The 17619-nt window shown below is 45.5% G+C and overlaps 1 protein-coding gene across 9 annotated transcripts in view; it reads right to left on the bottom strand.

Moving 5' to 3' along the window:
* The window catches only part of PRDM10 (PR/SET domain 10), a 75018-nt gene extending 57453 nt beyond the window's left edge, over positions 1-17565 (bottom strand). For 2 of the 9 annotated variants that reach the window (XM_037882095.2, XM_037882100.2), the window contains exons 1-2: positions 17329-17473; positions 967-1156 (exon numbers count right to left, since the gene is read on the bottom strand). In XM_037882095.2, the coding sequence (XP_037738023.1) occupies positions 967-1059 (93 nt within the window). In that variant the 5' untranslated portion in view covers positions 1060-1156; positions 17329-17473. Of the gene's footprint in view, positions 1-966; positions 1157-1256; positions 1398-4838; positions 4996-17125; positions 17242-17328 lie in introns of those variants that run through there. The other 7 variants (XM_027830726.3, XM_037882098.2, XM_043534026.1 and 4 more) reach the window with 7 other exon arrangements.
* Positions 17566-17619: the final 54 nt, after the last annotated feature.

Here is a 17619-nt window from a genome sequence, read left to right as displayed (position 1 = left end):
GAAGTAAACATGAAACTGATTTGAAACTAATGTGAAACTAATCAATCTCAGTTTTGCTGTCCAAACTGAGTGGAATGCAAAGAGTGAAACAGAAGCAATGTAAAGTAAATGAGATTTTTATAAATCTAAGGCCCCAAAGTAACCATGGTTTAAAAAAAATCTGTATATACGATATTACTCTTGACAGTGATGCTTTGAACTGATCCACATTGGTGCTAGAAAATTAAAGAAAAGAGGATGTGTGATGTGACTTTCTGTTATGCTTACAACGAAAAAATGGCAGTAGGAATCCACTACATATGTATTATGGTCTTGTCTTAGTCATGTGACTAATCCTACTGACATCAGTTGGACTAATTTAATGAATCCTTACACATAAAAGAAGGATTTGGTTGTAGCGGTCACTAGAAATTACATATTTCCTTTTGGCATCAACCCCTCCTGCACTACCACAAAACTTTAACCATAGGTCCAATTAGAAAGAAAGAAATTGTGGTTCTTTTCCAAGCTTCCACGCATGCTTCCAAGCCCAGCTATGTCCACTTCTGATGCCTCTACCAGCAGATTGCGCAAAGCTTCTTATGATTGTCGTCCCCCTGCCCTGTGTGCTTATACTAGCAGTGAAATTGTGAACAATGTTGACATTTAAATGACCATTGGTAGGCTCCAGAGATCACACCCCTCAAAATGAATAGAGATAGTTAATATCTCTCAGAGCTATTGTTTCAGGCTGTCTGCAAACTCAGACAGACTTCACAGCATTGGCTTACACTCAGTTCAATTGCTAAAGCTTTACTTTGCAAACATAGGGGCTAGGCTTCGATTTCTTTTCAAGCTTAGCTTCTGGAGCACAAGATGGCAGGCTCCGGAAAAAAAGTACGAGCTTGTTGACCTGCTGCAAGCAAGCCCAACTCAATCCCTCACTCTAAGAAATAATTAGAGAAATTTCTAGGAGCCACTAGTCACCTGAGCAGTATTCTGTTCCTGCTCAGTAGATTCAGACCACACCTGTGGACTTTCCTCTTTTGAGTCCATCTCGTCCCTGCTGTGGTGCTCCATGGTGACAGCTAATTACAGGAGCAGTGTTTGGCTGAATAGATTCATCTGTTCGCTATGTCTCTACTCACACAAGACAAGGTGATCTTCTGTAACATGGCTATAACGAGAGAAAAGAGACTCAAGATATTAAACAGCCGAGTACATTGCAATCAATTTCAACTGTAACAGAAAGGCAGCTGAAAGGTGTTACTATCTACCACATGCAGGGATGTGCTTCTATGACAGAAGAAGTCTTAATTTTATGAACATATTCTTTCTCAGTTCTCTTTCCCAAATCCTGCTGTACAGTATTTTCTATCTACAGTAGATGAGGAAACAGGCCAACAACTGCAAACGGCAGAGCTTCTGAGGAGGCCTGGGAGAAACAGATACATATGGAGCAACCCTCCCATCCTGCAGCACTGAATGTGATAATCATTGCAGAGCAGAGAGAGGAGTTTAAAAAAGATCCATTTCCCTTTCCTCAAGGTCATCACATTACAGAGACCATCCATCAGCTTAGGGTTAGACTGGATTCCCTTTGAATCCCATCACTACTGCTCCCGCACTGGTTAGAAGGGGTTTGTTTCTTCCTGGCAACAAGGTGTCCGTCTACAACTTTCGCAGCCTCTAATGGCCTACGGATCAAGAGACAGTGCTGGGAATTGAACCTCAGTCTTTCACAAAAATAATCATTATGTTCAGAGGCAGCCATTGTTTTCTTAATGTATTTGTTTAATTTTTAGTGCAACTGATCCTGCGTTTAGAGGCAACTCTCCACGTGCACAGGTCTGCAATCCCAGCTGGCATTTCACATACTATTAAATTAGACATTTTTTTTAAACAGAGAAAGAGAAGAACAATGAAGCTTAAATTCTAATCGATGTAAGCCTGGAAATCCTGACAAATTGCTTCCATGCTCGGTTTTATTCACCCCTTGCGATTTTATCGGAGCCTCTCAAGCTGCCATTGGGAATCTCAGAAGTGTAATTTACAGCTCTGCTGATTGGTTTAGTCAGTCCTTTAGCACCTTCCCAGTCCTTCGTCTCCAATGTCATATTAAATCATAGACTGAGGAATTAGCATGAGGCTGAGCCCATTTGATTTTTCAGCAAGTCCAATTAACTTTATTTTATACTGGCTGTCTAGTTGGGCTGATCTGATGCCAGCACCTGCCTGTGCAACAGGAAGAAAGCAGAAGGTCCCTGTCATAAATATAAAGGGAAGGGTAACCACCTTTCTGTATACAGTGCTATAAAATCCCTCCTGGCCAGAGGCAAAATCCTTTCAACGGAAAAGGGTTAAGAAACTAAGGTAACCTAGCTGGCACCTGATCCAAATGGCCAATGAGAGGACAAGATACTTTCAAATCTGGAGGGGGAGGGAATAAAGGGTTGGTCTGTCTGTGTGATGCTTTTGCGGGAACAGATCAGGAATGCAGACTTACAACTCCTGTTAAGTTAGTAAGTAATCTAGCTAGAAATGCGTTAGATTTCCTTTTGTTTAATGGCTGGTAAAATAAGCTGTGCTGGATGGAATGTATATTCCTGTTTTTGTGTCTTTTTGTAACTTAAGGTTTTGCCTAGAGGGGATTCTCTATGTTTTGAATCTGATTACCCTGAATTTACCATCCTGATTTTACAGAGGTGATTCTTTTACCTTTTCTTTAATTAAAATTCTTCTTTTAAGAACCCGATTGATTTTTCATTGTTCTTAAGATCCAAGGGCTTGGGTCTGTGTTCACCTGTACAAATTGGTGAGGATTCTTAACAAGCCTTCTCCATGGTGTAGGGCTTGGGGGGATATTTTGGGGGAAGACATCTCCAAGTGGGCTCTTTCCCTGTTCTTTGTTTAAAACACTTTTTTGGTGGCAGCATACGGTTCAAGGACAAGGCAAAGTTTGTACCTTGGGGAAGTTTTTAACCTAAGCTGGTAAGAATAAGCTTAGGGGGTCTTTCATGCAGGTCCCCACATCTGTACCCTAGAGTTCAGAGTGGAGAAGGAACCTTGACAGTCCCCCACTGATGCTATCCTTGATTTACATTTTAAAGGCAAATTATTATAGTCATAATTCATTCCCATAAATTCTGACATTCGGTTTGTCACTGACAAGCTAGAAAAAGAAAAGGGAAAAAAAAGCAGGCATTTTCTGCCTTCTGTTAATCTCACAAACAATGAAGGAGCCTTGCAGGACCTGAGCACATACATCCTACACAGGCCTTCCCTACAATGCACAAAGCAATAATTCAGGAAAGCTTTACTATAACGTCACTCCATGGAGTGATGGAAAAATTAACACCATCGCCACACTGAAAAACAACAAACGGAGGAAAGAGGCTTTTGTGCTTTATTAGACAGTATGTCATGCTATCATCACTGGTAACAGCCTCCCACTGACTCCCTCATGCTAAGAAACACATCGCATGCATGTTTTGCTCAACCCAAGGGGTGACGGAAGAAAGTAGGATATGTCATGTGACTTCATAAACACTCATGCCGTTAGACTCTGGGGAAAAGAAAACAGAAATGTTACATTCATGAGTGATGGTATATATATCCTAAAATATAACCCTAAAATCTGGGCAAAGAGCTGAAGAGGTAAGAAAAAATGCAATGCCAAATCAATGAGTGACACTTTAGCCAGGGATCTTACTAGTAAGAAAAAAACACTATTAGCTGCATTGAACAATGGTCAGTGCTGAGAATCATCTAACACTGCTGTCCAAGAGGCTACATTATAAGGTGTTAAAGAAAGAGTTTACTATAATAAATAATAATACAGAGTATTTTGACCTTCTATAGCATCTTTCATCCAAACACCTCAAAGTGCTTTGTAATGTAGGTAAGTATTATAAGACTTTCTTCTTATTCTTATCAAATCCTTCCTTTAACTGAAATAATTCACTGATTTTCTTAGCCCTATGATCACCAGGGTGTATATAATGGATAGTGTAGCGCATGACAGTGTTCAGAATATTAATAACAAAGTCTGAACAAGACAGCGTTTAGCTGAATTTATCTTAATATCATAACAATCTTTCTTGCACTCCTTTTCTATCAATTTATTCTAAGTTTTTGGCCGTCAGTATTAACTGAATTAATTAATTGCATACCCAGTATTTTAATCAATTATCCAATAACTACCTGCCTAAAACAATCAAAATGGATCAAAATAAATGCTGAAGTTTTATTGTTTGGTTTATTTATTCTATTTACACCCATACACGAGAGAGACAGAGACAGAGAGAGATTTGGTTACTAAGAATCTGATCAAGTAAACCAAGCATTGAATTAAGTGGAAGGCATGAATATAACCAATTAACAGATGGTGTAACAGGGTGGCAGAGTTTTTTGACTGACTCCCCCTTTAAACAGGTGTTGGAATCTTGAAGGCAGATGCTGATTCATTCCTGCTGGCTCATGGTGGTAGGAATAGCTCTTCTATGTTGAATATAAGGGAGGCTGGGTGACTCTTTGGCCCCAAACTGAACTTTACAATATAATCACAGCAGGAAAACACCAGGAACAACCAAGCTTAGGGAGAAAGCATAGAGTGTAGTTTAAATTTTTGCTGTGGCTCTGAGTTACTGATAAAACCAAATCTCAGGAAGAGAGGAAGTTTGTTCTACATTCAGTGGGTCACAGACTCAGCTTCTATCGACTGGCATAGTTCCATTATAGCTCCAGTTCAATGGAGCTATGCGGTTATACGGTGGCTGAAGATCTGGCCTGATGTATTTAGATTCTGTTCAGAGAACAGTGAAGATTTCACTGCTTACAGATGAAGAAATTTTGCTTACACCATAGCTGAACTGAGGCAGAGAAGTTAAGTGATTTGTCCAAGGCCACATATAGAATCCAGGAATACTCAATCCCAGTTACTTGTTGTAACTGCTAGCCCACGTTGGTTCTGAAAACCACCTTCTTTTGAGAATCTGCAGAACTTGTTCGTGCCTTTGATTCAACTAGTGTAAAAGAAATCTGGTAAGTTATTGTTCGATTTGAATGGCTATATAGCTGCAATACATGGCTATCAAAAATTGGTTCTTCATTAGTCTTTTTATCCTTCCATTGTAATAATCAGAATATATAGCAGAACACCTTTCCCTGGAACAAGGCACAAGTGAATTTGCAAGTCTCTTTGTAACCACTGCAGTGCATTTGCGCCAGTGCTGCTAAATTGGAGCAAAAGACTTCTAGTGGAGACAAGGCCTTTGAGAAAGAGTCCACGACTTCAGAAAGTTTGAAAATGGTTTAGTTAGAAGTCACTTTCCACCCTGAGACATTGAAGGCGAGAATGCCAGGAAATGTAAATACCTGAGGGTGTCTACACTACAGCAGCACAGCTATGGCACTGTAGCTTTGCCATTATAGCGCCATCGTGTAGACACTTCCTACATCAACAAAAGGGGTTTTTCCATTGATGTAGGTAATCCACCTTTCTGAGAGGTGATAGCTAGGTAAACAGAAGAATCCTTCTGTCAGCCTAGCTGTGTCTACCCTGGGAGTTAGGTCAACCTAACTATAGACTGCAATTGCATGGGCATGCAAGTTTTCAAAGCCCTGAGCAATGTACCTAGGTCAACTTAAGTTTGAGGTGCAGACCAGACCTGAATAAGTTTTATAACTGAGCTCATAGAAGGATGCTAAGGGGACAGGCTGAAAGAAGTTTCCTTGCTGATCCTTATGCATAGGTGACCCTCCTTGAATTAATCTGGGAGGTTGCTATTCTTCCCTCCAAATGCATCCTCAAGATCCACTCCAGCTTTCTGACCTATAAGAAATAAGTGCTAACGTCTCTGCACTTCAGGGCTCCCCTATGATCTTTTCTCAGTTCTCCCAGCAGTACTGGCTCAGTGCACAGTGGACTAACAGATATCCAACTAACAGATACCCATAGCATGTGGCTATGGAACTTTTAAAAGGCAGTGACAGTTGGGTCAAGTCATCTACCAAGGAAAATTCTTGACATGTGTCCAGTCTCCCTCTGACTCATTACACCCAACAGAAATGTTGCGTTTAGATTAGCTGTTGAGAAAGGGTGGTAACTGAGTGAGTTGACAGTGACTTCACAATGGCCCAACTTAAGGGTTACATGAACTGTTTACTTTACTGTCTGTAGCCTATATAACAGGGGTGGCCAAATTGTGGCTCGCGGGCCACATGCGGCTCTTTTACCATTAAAGTGTGGCACGCAGAGCACCCCAGTCCCATCCCATCCGCCCCCACCCCACCCCACCATTCTCCACCTACCAGACTTGGGTGGGGGAAGCTCAGGACCTCTGCCTTGCAGCAGCATGGTGTGGTAGGGGCTTCTGCCCAGCGAGGAGGGGGGGTCTTGGGGCTTCAGCCCTGAGGGGCGCTCCTGCCAGGGCTCAGGGCTTCAGCAGGAGCGGGGCTAAAGCTCCAACCCCCAGCTCCCGGCAGGTGTGCCCTGGCTCTCGAACTTCTGAAGATTGTCATATGTAGCTCAGAGGGCCAATAAGTTTGGCCACCCCTGCTATAAAACCATAAAAACAAGACACAATTCTCCTAGTTTCTTCAAATATAGCCTATGCACAAGATTGCAATTAATTTTAATTATATGGAAAGTTTGTCGAATCTGTGCTAGTCCATCATTCTGACTGGTGCCTCCATTAAATTATAGATGAAAGATCTTTTCTTGGGCTTCTGCATATTTTAGACGGTGACTTGCATGGGCCTTGTCCTTTGCCTGGGATACCCAAACATCTGGCATAATGAGGGAATACTCTCTTCTATCCATGCTACCTGTCTACGGATCATTCTCTACATGTATACATTTCTCTTTCCAAATATTTTGGGGGCTTTTCCACACCACGTGTAGAAGTTTGACACCTTAGGAATACAGGAATATCCGTGCAAATATGCCAATGGGAGATTTTGCTGAGTCAGAAGGGATGCATGCAGATGCAGTGTGAACCTGATGTAACTCAATTACTTGCATTTCTATAGCATCCCTGAGACCTATATAGAGCATAAGCAGCATGTTAAGCAGTATGCCAATGTGCAATATGCTAAACCATTTACAGCACCCCTGAAGAGAGCATTTTCCTCCTCAAAATAGCAGCCATGCCTCACTCAGTATGGAATCAGGTGATGACACAAGGGCTGCAATGCTAATGGGTAGAAATACATCATATCATCATCCTTGAGTGTGAAAGAAACAGGATACCAATAGAATGCAGCATAAACAACACAGCAGGATATGGTGTGAGGTGAAACCCACACATTTCCCTTTATTAGGTCCCGCCCTCCAGATGCCAGCACATGTAGAATGCAGTTGCCTGTCTTCTCAAATCTATAAAGTGCAACCCCATCAGCAAACTCCTCAGACGATTCCACTGGCTCCTCATTCATTTCAGGATACAGTTTAAAATTGCCCTACTTTTGTTAAAATCCTCTGGGGACACCTGCAAACCTCACAGACTCTGTCCCTCTTCTCTTCCAGCACTTGCTTCCTCTTTGACCTTTCCAAAATCTCAATGTTGCTCCAGTCTCTTGCCTCTACAATTCTCCATCTCTTTCCAAGCCTCATGTGTAAACCTGCCTTTATTCCTTTGATACCTTCTCATGTCTCACTTCTTCCCCTTGTCATATATTGTCCGTAACTGCAACGCTATTATTAATTCTTCAACTTCTTTTAAACAATCATACACAAAATAATATATTATTCCATTGAGATTCCCCAAAATTGGAGGGAAGATTGGGGCAAGACAAAATGCAGGTGTGCACCTCAGCAGCAACTTGGAAAACTGGAAATGTACAAAATAATGAGCTTAATTCAGGGATTCTCAAGTGAAGGGGCTTGACCCACACCACAGGGTGGTTAAAACTCACCAATTACATGGAAAAAAGAAACTAGGGGTAACTGGACTCAGCAGGGGTAAGGACAAAGAAGGGAAGGAGCAATTCCCTCCCCCTTCCTCCTCCCCTCACCTTCTGTGGCTGCCCCCACCTCCTCCCTGTTCTGCCCCCTCCCCTAACCAATTTGTATTCAGCTCTCACATTCACAGCATGCAGCTCTGGGGGAAACAGAAGTGGCATGGCCCAGAGCTAAGCACTGGGCATAGACAGACGCACCTCATTCACAACTCTGCACCCAGCATCAACCCCATCATGGGCCCTGCTATCCCCAGCATATGAGCTACCCTCACCCAGACTTCTTAGTCAGTTCCCCATCCAAACACTATCCTCCCTAACAGCACCAATCACCCTCAATCTCATCCCAACCCATACCACCACCCAACACCATCAATTAATACCCTCATAATAAAGCACTTGTTCCACGCATACTACCCAGCAATAGCCCACCTGCATCAGGACCCATATACCAGTCATAGTTTCTTGTCATGAACCCAAGGACAGGTACACAAAAAACTGTAGGATTTGGTTTCAGAGTGGTAGCCGTGTTAGTCTGTATCAGCAAAAAGAAGGAGGAATGCTTGTGGCACCTTAGAGACTAACAAATTTATTTGGGCATAAGATTTTGTGGGCTAAAACCCACTTAGATTGGTTACAGCAAGATGCCGTGGCTAGTTTCTGGGTTCCAAGTGGTAAAAGGTTGAGATTTGCTGGCTTAAATTGTTTATTTGACATTACTTTACATTGTAAAAGGCAGAGAAGGAAGAATTTTAGGATAGCACATTTGAAAGACTAAAAATATTAGCATGAAGGGAACTTTTAGTGGTTGGACGGAAAATCCTGGATCACAATGAAACCAAAAAGTGTTCCTTTTTTTGATACAATAAACAAAGATCCCTCAGTGTCCACTGTGTAGAAAATACAGAAAGAGGAGAGCAAGCAGTATCTCCTTTACAGACCCTGCGCTAAGCAGACAGTTTTAAGGAGCTCCTGATGCACAAGCAGCTGCACTTACATTGATTCAGTCATGCCCTTAGTCTGAGAAATGTTCACTAGAAAATAAAGCTGCTCAACCATTTACTGATATGATGGATTTTGAATTAGAGAATGACAAATAATCTGTCACTTGGTATTTCTGTTACTGCAGTGTCAGGGCCAGGAGCTGTTTCGTATACTGGTTACTAAATTTTACAAATGTAAAATTCTTAATTTGTCTCAATTTATTCTCTGAATAACAGGGGTCTAACCTTTTACTTGCAGAAAATAACCGTTCAGCTAAGAAAGTCATTTGCACAGGGACAGTGGCACCTTTATAACAAATACAGAATAATAAATACCCTCTAGTTTTGTACACCAGTGTAACCTCACCTCAGAGTGAATTCCAGCAGCAATGTCTGTCATTTATATGAAAATTGATGTTTCTATTTGGTAAATATCTTCCATAACACAAAATGTCTTTAACCAAATTAATAATTAAAAAACAAACAAACACACAAACCTTTTTAAACACTTGGAAGGCTTCAGATGCGGACAGAAGAGAACAGTGTTCTCCATTTCTAGACCACCAGTTTGAATCCAGTTTACAACAGTAGCGACTAACTTATTAGCACCTCAGGGCAGCTCTAGTCGAGGTCCACGGGTGCAACTGCACTCACAGAAATCAGGCCCAGACCAACCAATATGCACTCAGTGCACTTGCACAGGACCCCTATCTCAAGCTTGGCCTAGCTGTCCCCCCATCACGATGCAGGCGCTGCCAGGCCAAATTTGAGAGAGTGGCACTGTGAGCCCTTGTGCCAGGTTGCAATGCCATTTACTCAAATTCAGCCTGGCCACCCCTCCAACGAAGGGTCGGTTTGTCCTGGTCTGATGGAGGGACAACCAGGCCAAATTTGAGTGAACGGAGTTGCAAACTGGCGTATGCAGTTTCAGCACCAATCAGGCTTGGCACCTGCCATAGGTAGTGCAGGGAGCAACTTGCTTGTCCCAGATCCCACTATCACCACCACTGGCATCATCATGCTGGGCCCAAGTCAACCTGCCAGGGCAAGAGCTCGGCGGTAGGCGCAGATTCGGGGATACCGCTCCCATCAGCAGTGGGTCTGGAGCTCAGGGAGAGATAGAACTGGAAGCAGACCCCCAGCTGCACGCAGGGCAGAGCCCCCCATCTCCACAGGGAAGACAGCAACCCCAAAGGCCTGGGCCCTCTCTTACCCCCCCAGTTCCCCACCCTCCAGTACTCATTGAATCAGAAGTCTACATCAGCCCCTGTATCATCAGATCACTGTGAAGTGAGTTGCGGATGGGAGGTGAAATCCAGCCCCACCAAAGTCAATGTGAGTTTTGCTATTGGCTTTAATGGGATTCTCAGTTCAAGTTCCGGTGGACAAGTATCCATATCACCAAAACTGCAGCTTGCATTCTTGCTGGCAGCCTCAGAACATACATGAACTACGGGTCTAGCCAAAGCACTGGTTTTCCCTGCATGATGTTATTACTGGGGTTTCCTAACTTTTTGAGAAGGAAGGTTTGAAAACTCCATTATGATGAATCCACTCACTTCCAACTGAGCTAGAAGACAGTGGTAAAGAGTTCCCTTTCAGTATCAAAGACTTTCAGAGAGGCTGTATTTATTTCTGAATACCTGAGAAAGTACATCACTTTCTTGTACAAAGAATGAGGTTTGGTGTCCCCCAGCTGGCAAGCGAAGGCCATGGTCATAGTATTGGCTATAATGAAGACATGCTGATAATTTTACCTTATGAGAGCTAATGACATACCTTAGTTCTGGAAAGCTGATGCTGCAAGAGTTGGCCCCTGCATTAACTGATTGTTTGAATGGTCTCCCCAGTTGAAAAGACTGGTATCCACTGATGTGGATCTGGTCAATTCGATTTAGGATGAACTGCTTTGACCCTGTGCTTCTCAGTCCAGTAAACTAAGCAGATTATTGATTGGGGAACAGTGATATTGAACTGGGGATGACTCAGAAATTCTGGAGAAAGAGATTTAAATCCAGAATTCCCAACTCCACCAAACTGTTTGAAAACCAAGAAGGAAGAGTTGACTTCCTGGTACCTCTCTTTCCTTAGAACAACTTCTATTTCTCCAGTCTGAACTAACCTCCTGAATCTGGAGTTCTTGGGGAAAATGGACAAACTGAGAGGAGGGAAGAATTGATTATGAAGAGGTTGAAGGGAGGGAGGGTGCTAAGAGATTCTGTTGCATACTCCTTACTACCTGTTCAAAGCAGAAGCCCCAGGAGTTGCAAAGTTGAGGAGTCTTCCCCATGGGACACAGATCTTTAGGCAGGCAAGGTGGTGAATCATGCTGAGGTCATGTTACAGCAAAGTGCTCTGAAATAAGTTGATTCTGAGTCAGTTCCGAGGTCATCTTATGGTAAGTACTTGTTTTCTGGTCCAATGAATATGGAGGCAGAGAAGCCCCACAAGTAGGGCTTATTTCTATGAAATGACGTATATATTTCCATCTGCTTAGAGGAAAAAGATATCTGCTCCTTGTCCACTGCCTATATTACTGCTTTCTTGAGAGGCTCTCCTCCTCTCATATGATTCCATTTCTTTTCTCTTCTATTTAGGTTCTTACATTACAATAATTGCTATGGTGTTTGAGCACAGGACATTCGCTTCACATTTTTTGGGGCACAGATAGTGTTGCTTGTTTGGTCTGGATGGTTAGCCAATACATAGGGCCTTGCAGTGTTGTTTCCATTAGGCAGAGAAACTGATGAAACACTCAGCTACATTCTTTGGTTCAATCCTATTTATTTACAAAGAATATACATAAAGTCTTGCATCCCTGAATACAGTAGAAACAAAAAAACAGCAGGCAGTTTCCTTGCTCACTATTTCCAAGTCTGCTCCTCCAGTCAGTTCTGTGCTCAAGGAGCTGTCACTCTGATCGTTTTCTGGGTCACGCTCATGACTGCTTCGCTGGTTGTCTGCTGGCTCTCTGCCTCTCACAAAGAGCCTGTCAAAACAATCTTCTAGCCCCTGCATTTACAACCAGTACCAGGGAAACCCTCTTACTCTCCCAGGGTTAGTTTTTTCTCAAGCCTTGTCATGTAGCCCACTGCCTTGGCCGGAAGCTTCTATAGTTTTCAGTTATCTCGCTTCATAAAGGAACATTTAATTGCTCCTTCCAGCCAGCCAGAAAGAAGGATGTTTAGCACACCCATGACTTTAACCAGGTCTGTGATTGTCTATAGCAGCGGTTCTCAACTGGTGGTCTGTGAGCCCTTTCGGGGGGGCTGTGGAGCCTCATTACTGAAACCCAATTTCCCCGAGCCCTAGCACTGAAGCCAGGAGCGGCGCAGGGCTGAAGCCGGCACCCCCTCCCCCTCCCAGCCCAGGAGTGGTGCAGGGCTGAAACTGATGCCCCCCCCAAGCCAGGAACAGTGGATGGCTGAAGCAGGGAACCCCAGCGCCTCCCTCCCCGCTGAAGCTGGGAGCCACACTGGGAGCCCCCCAACCCGTACACAGGCCCAACCTGCCCCCTGAGCTACCCCCAGCTTGCAAACACCCCCTAGCTACCCCCTGCCTGCACACAGCCCATAGCTACCCCCCGCCCGCACACAGCCTCTAGCTATCCCCCTCCCTGCACCCTGAGCTACTCCCCTCACTTCACACAGCCCCTAGCTACCCTCTGCCTGCACCCTGAGCTATTTTCAAACTTTTTGAACTGAAACCCCCCAGCCCCCCGGAGTTATATTTTTGGTTGCATCCCCGTACAGCCCAGATAGGCTGGGTGGCCTCCTGAGTGAGTCAAGGGATGGAGGTGGCGCTCCCTCCCTACACCCTGCTGTGTGGAGTTGGCTCAAGCCTCACCAGCCCTTGCCCTCTTCTCCCCCCCCCCCCCCCGCATAGAAGTAAAATTATGCCCAAGGGTCCCCCTGGCCCAGAGGCTCACGCTCTCCCCCCCACCCTCTGCCAGGCCCTGGCATTTTTATAGCATATTGGGGGGGGGCCTCTGCAAGAAAAAGGTTGAGAACCCCTGGTCTATAGATCAAAGACCTGCCTGATGGCATCCATTAACAGCTTCCACCATACCAATATCTTCTGGCCACCACAGTAATTCTTTCTTCACCTTTTTTTCAGGGAAGCAAAGAAGGAGAGTGATTTCTTTCATCTCCTTATGAGGAGACTCAGGGCATGGCTACACTAGAGAATTTACAGTGGTGCAGCACCCCTGTAAGCTCTCTAATGTCACCACGCTAAGCTCTCCCGTCGACTTAATTACTCCAGCCCCCGTGAGCAACAGAAGCTATGTCGGTGGGAGAAGGTCTCCCACAGGTCTCCCACTGACAGTGTTGTCCACATTGGCGCTTATGTTGGTGTAACTTATGTTGCTTGGGGGGTGATTTATTTACCCCCCTGAATGACATAAGTTATACCGACATAAGCTGTAGCGTAGACATTCTCAGATCAGAGTCGCTGAGCTGGAAACCGTGGCTGGAGGTAGCATTTTTCTCCTGGGAACAGCTGGGCTCAATATATTTTGGTTCTTCTTCCACAGGGATTTTTGATATGGGGGTTCCTGAAGTGGACACACATACAAAATACTTAACAGTGTATGTATTTCAAGGGTGTTGCCCTTTTATATTCCTGCTGTTGGGGAAAGGGCACCTTTCCTCAATGGTGAGAATATGCAGAAGACTCTGATAAATGGAGAGGACAGATTCTGCAGCAGGACCCTTGGAGTTAAAGCAGTGCCCCCGCTGAGCCCAGCTAGGGAGATCCCACAGAGAAACCAACATCAAGGGGTTTCCAAACATTCTTTGTTGCCCCTGATCTGACAGGATAAAGATGGAAGAAGACTGGAGCTATGCAAGTGTAATGGTCCACCTCGCAGCTCAGAGAATCACAAAACCATGGCAATATCTCAAACGAGAATCCCTTTATAATATTGGCTGCATAAAAGGGTTGCTTTGATTTACTCAAGGGTACAGAAGAAGTTTGCATGCTGAGGTTCCTTACAGCAAAAACAGGAACGGCTATTAGCTGAATGCTATTGGTGCTGAGCATTGAATACTCTCTATCACCACTAATCATATACAAGGACAGCAAGATCATCATGCAAGGTGGGTTTTATACTAAATTATGCTGTGAATTGTCATCCAGCTTTTAATATCAAAATGGTTTATTATGCTCAAAAGTAGGAACCCATGTGTCTGTAACAAGCTGTATCCTACACTTAATTATCCCAGCACACATGGGAGGTAAGTCAGTAAATTTTCTGAGAACCTTTGGAAGAATTTGCTCGCATGGCAGCAGGAAGGCTGGAAGGTGCAATATGTTTAACCTCACTGACTACTGAGTCATGACTGCTGTCTTTTTTCTGAATTTTCATTCATCAAAAACGTAGTTATTTCAAGGAACTCTGGCTCTAGTGCATTCTGGTTGGATGTTAGTAATCAGGTAAAGTAGGACCACAAGATTTATATTTCACTGGTGGAATAGAGATGGAAATCACACTTACAGCTAGGACACAAAAGTCTATTTATTTCCAGGACAGGAGTAATGGTTGCAATTTATTTAACCATATAATAGAGAGAATAATTTGGCCAAACACAAACAAATCTTTACTCAAATTGTGTGGAATAGATCTATCTAGGTTCTTATATCACATCCATCATCATATTATCTGATCATCTAAAATCTCATTATGATGTTCCTAAATCGTTTCCCACAGTTTATTAGATTGAGCTGCTAAAAATCTATTTATTTTAACCATGGAGTATAACAGGGAATCAACCATTCTGAATGAATCCCAGGACAGCGTAACATTCTGATGCTTGAATTTTCTCAAAACGCAATCATACCAACTGACCATGGGTTGCAAATTATAACAGGAATCTTCTACTAAGAGAAATGTGATTCCTTTTACAAACTCCCGACTGTAATTTGCACCCAGATCTGTCTATCAAAGAAACAGTCCTAGTCTTTTTGACTGGACTACAATGACTTCATCAAACTCCTACCTAAATCTGTGTCCTCATTTCATCCTCCACCTCCTCTTGTCAACTAAGCTGCTACACATCAGCTTCTCTAACTACTCCCTTTGTCTTTCTCCCATTCTTGGCCTTCTAGTCTTTATGCTGCCCACTAAATTTGGCACAGTCTCCTTCAAACTTCCTTCTTTCACAAAGATTTCTTGCTCTAATCTTATTAAGATACTGCTTTGCCTTCTGGTACTAAGACTGATCTCCCACACATCAAACTACTCAGACTTAGGGCATGTCTACCTGTACTGTGCTTCAACAGTGCGTCTGGTGAACACGCTCTATGCTGACAGAAAGGAGCTTTCCTGGTGGCATAATTAAATCACCTCAGCAAGCAGCAGAAGCTACGTGGGCAGGAGAAGCACTCCTGACAACATAGCGCTATCCACACTGGCGCTTATGTAGGTGTAACTTACATCGCTCAGGGGGTTCACACCCCTCGGTGACTTAAGTTCTGCCGACATAAGCTGTAGTGTAGACACAGCCTATTAGATTCTAAACAATTTGAGTCAGGGCCCTTGCCTGTTAAATTGTTCGGGAAACAGCAACATACCCTTACAGTGTTATGTAAGCAATATGTGTAGTAGTAAAATAAAGCTACCTAACAAAAAAAAAAATCCAGAGGCCTCAGAAACTGAAAAAGATAAAAGCAAAATAAGGGCCTTTATCAAAGTACATGTGCCACAAGCTGACATGTACAGAACATCCAGGTACAAAGCATTCTTAGATTTCCATAAAGGGAGGTGACAGAAACATATCAACACTATAATACTGCTTGGGTTCGCCCCAGCCTACATCTGTCATTTTGTTGTATTCCTCCTCTTGCTCACCACACTCATCCCAAAGTTTTATCTCCTAATTGCTCCAATTCTGTATTTCTTTCTCCTTTCCTCTACTAGTGTTTCTATCTTTTTGCTAAATCTCTAGATTAAAGTATCATGCCATTTTAAACTTCTCAAAAGATTTGGGAGACAAAAGCTGGCTCTATGACAGAGATCCCAAATTGTCAGCGTATCTCAATATAGTCCCATTTCAACAGCCCTCCCCGGTGATTTAAGGCCACAGTCGTGTCCCATGAGCTAGGGAGGAAGGATCACCCCCAACAAAAAACCGCACAGTGCCAAAAATGCTGGGCTCGGTAGTCACGGTAAGGTAGCCCTGCCATAGTATTTCGAGGACAGCGGTCGCTTAAATGGAGAAATCCTGAAACGTTCCTGTCCCCCGAAGTCAAATCTGGGTCCCGCACAGGTTGCTGCATGGCAACTCCTTCGCATTTCGATCGGGAGAGGCCCCGCGTGCTGCGCTGGCACCTCCCAAGCACCCACAAGATACCTGCCACGCCCCGGCTTCTTCCCTCAACCTGCATGCCGGGCAACCCTCCAGGCTCCTGCGGGGCGTGGGGAGGAACCCAGTGGGCCTCAGTCCCCAGCAGACCAGGAGCGGGCACCAGCCAAGCCCGCCCTTGACAGCCAATCACGGGGGCGGAGGCCAGGGCAGAAAAACAGCCCCACCAATAGAACTGGGCTCTTGCAGCCCCATGGGCTCCCCCACTCCCCAATCGGAGAAGGGGGACAAGACACACCCCAGCCAATCAGAGTGGGGGGCAGAATCTCTCCCCCGCCCCAGAGCCTAACGGTCTCCCCAACATGCACACAAAGACACCCCTGGCACCAGCCAATCAGAGGAGGGGGCGCGACCCCCCGTCCCCCCCAGGGTCCAAGGGAGACAGGGGTGCGAAGCCTCTGGCCAATCAGAACAAGGACCTCTCCACCGCACAGACTCCTCTCCCCTCGACAAAGCGTGCGGCGCAACAGCCCCCAGGGCTGGCCTGGCACCCAACGGTCACTCAGCCCCAACCACTCTGGGACTGGGAGGGGGGAAGAGGCAGAGAGGTTGCGCCGCATGGGCTGGAGAGGAAGAAGACCGAAGCCGAGGGGAGGGGGAATGATCCAACCACGGGGGCAGGGGAAGATGAACGGGCCACACAGGGGCAAAATGCCCAGCGTGTTGGGGGGGGGGGGGTAAAATGGCTCCGACACCCACCCCCCCCCCGTTAATGAGGTGCCCGGGTCCGGACTGTACCATCCAGGAGGGGGGGAAGTCGGGTGGGGGCAGCCCCTTACCCCCCTGTTCGGGGCGGGTGGGGGATCCCGATCGGGGAGGGGGGGAAGAAGCGGACTGTACCTCTCCTGCAAGTGGGGGGGAAATGACAGCGCCCTACTCCCCCCCACCCGCGGGAGCGAACGGTTTGTCCCGGCCCCAGCGCTAAGGAGCCGCCGGCTCCGGCGCCATCTTGGGTGCGACTAAAACAACAAGCCCAAATCCCTGGCATGTCTCCGCGGTGCCCCTGGGCCGGACTCCCCTCCCGGACCGTCCCATCGCGTTACCTGAAGGGGTCCCATGCGGATGCCGCGCCCCGGCCGCCGCCGCAGGCGCCGCCGCTGCCCCAAACCCCCCCACCTGTCCTCACCTCACAATGGTAGCTGCAGACCAGGAGGGGGGGCGGCCGCCCGGACCTCATTACCATAATCTGCCTGGCAACAGCCATCAGTGCCGCATGCTGATTGGCCAGGAATCCCTGGCCCGGGGAGACCGGGCAAACGCACCCCCCTCCCACAAAAGCACAAAGCGGCCGGGTCCCCAGGGGGAAGGTGAAGCAAAGCCCCCCCTCCCCCCAG

Source organism: Chelonia mydas, chromosome 22, assembly GCF_015237465.2.
Source record: "Chelonia mydas isolate rCheMyd1 chromosome 22, rCheMyd1.pri.v2, whole genome shotgun sequence".
In the NCBI taxonomy this organism is placed as follows: Eukaryota; Metazoa; Chordata; order Testudines; family Cheloniidae; genus Chelonia; species Chelonia mydas.
The sequence above is the reverse complement of the archived record's forward strand: the minus strand, read 5'-3'. Positions and strand labels throughout refer to the sequence as shown.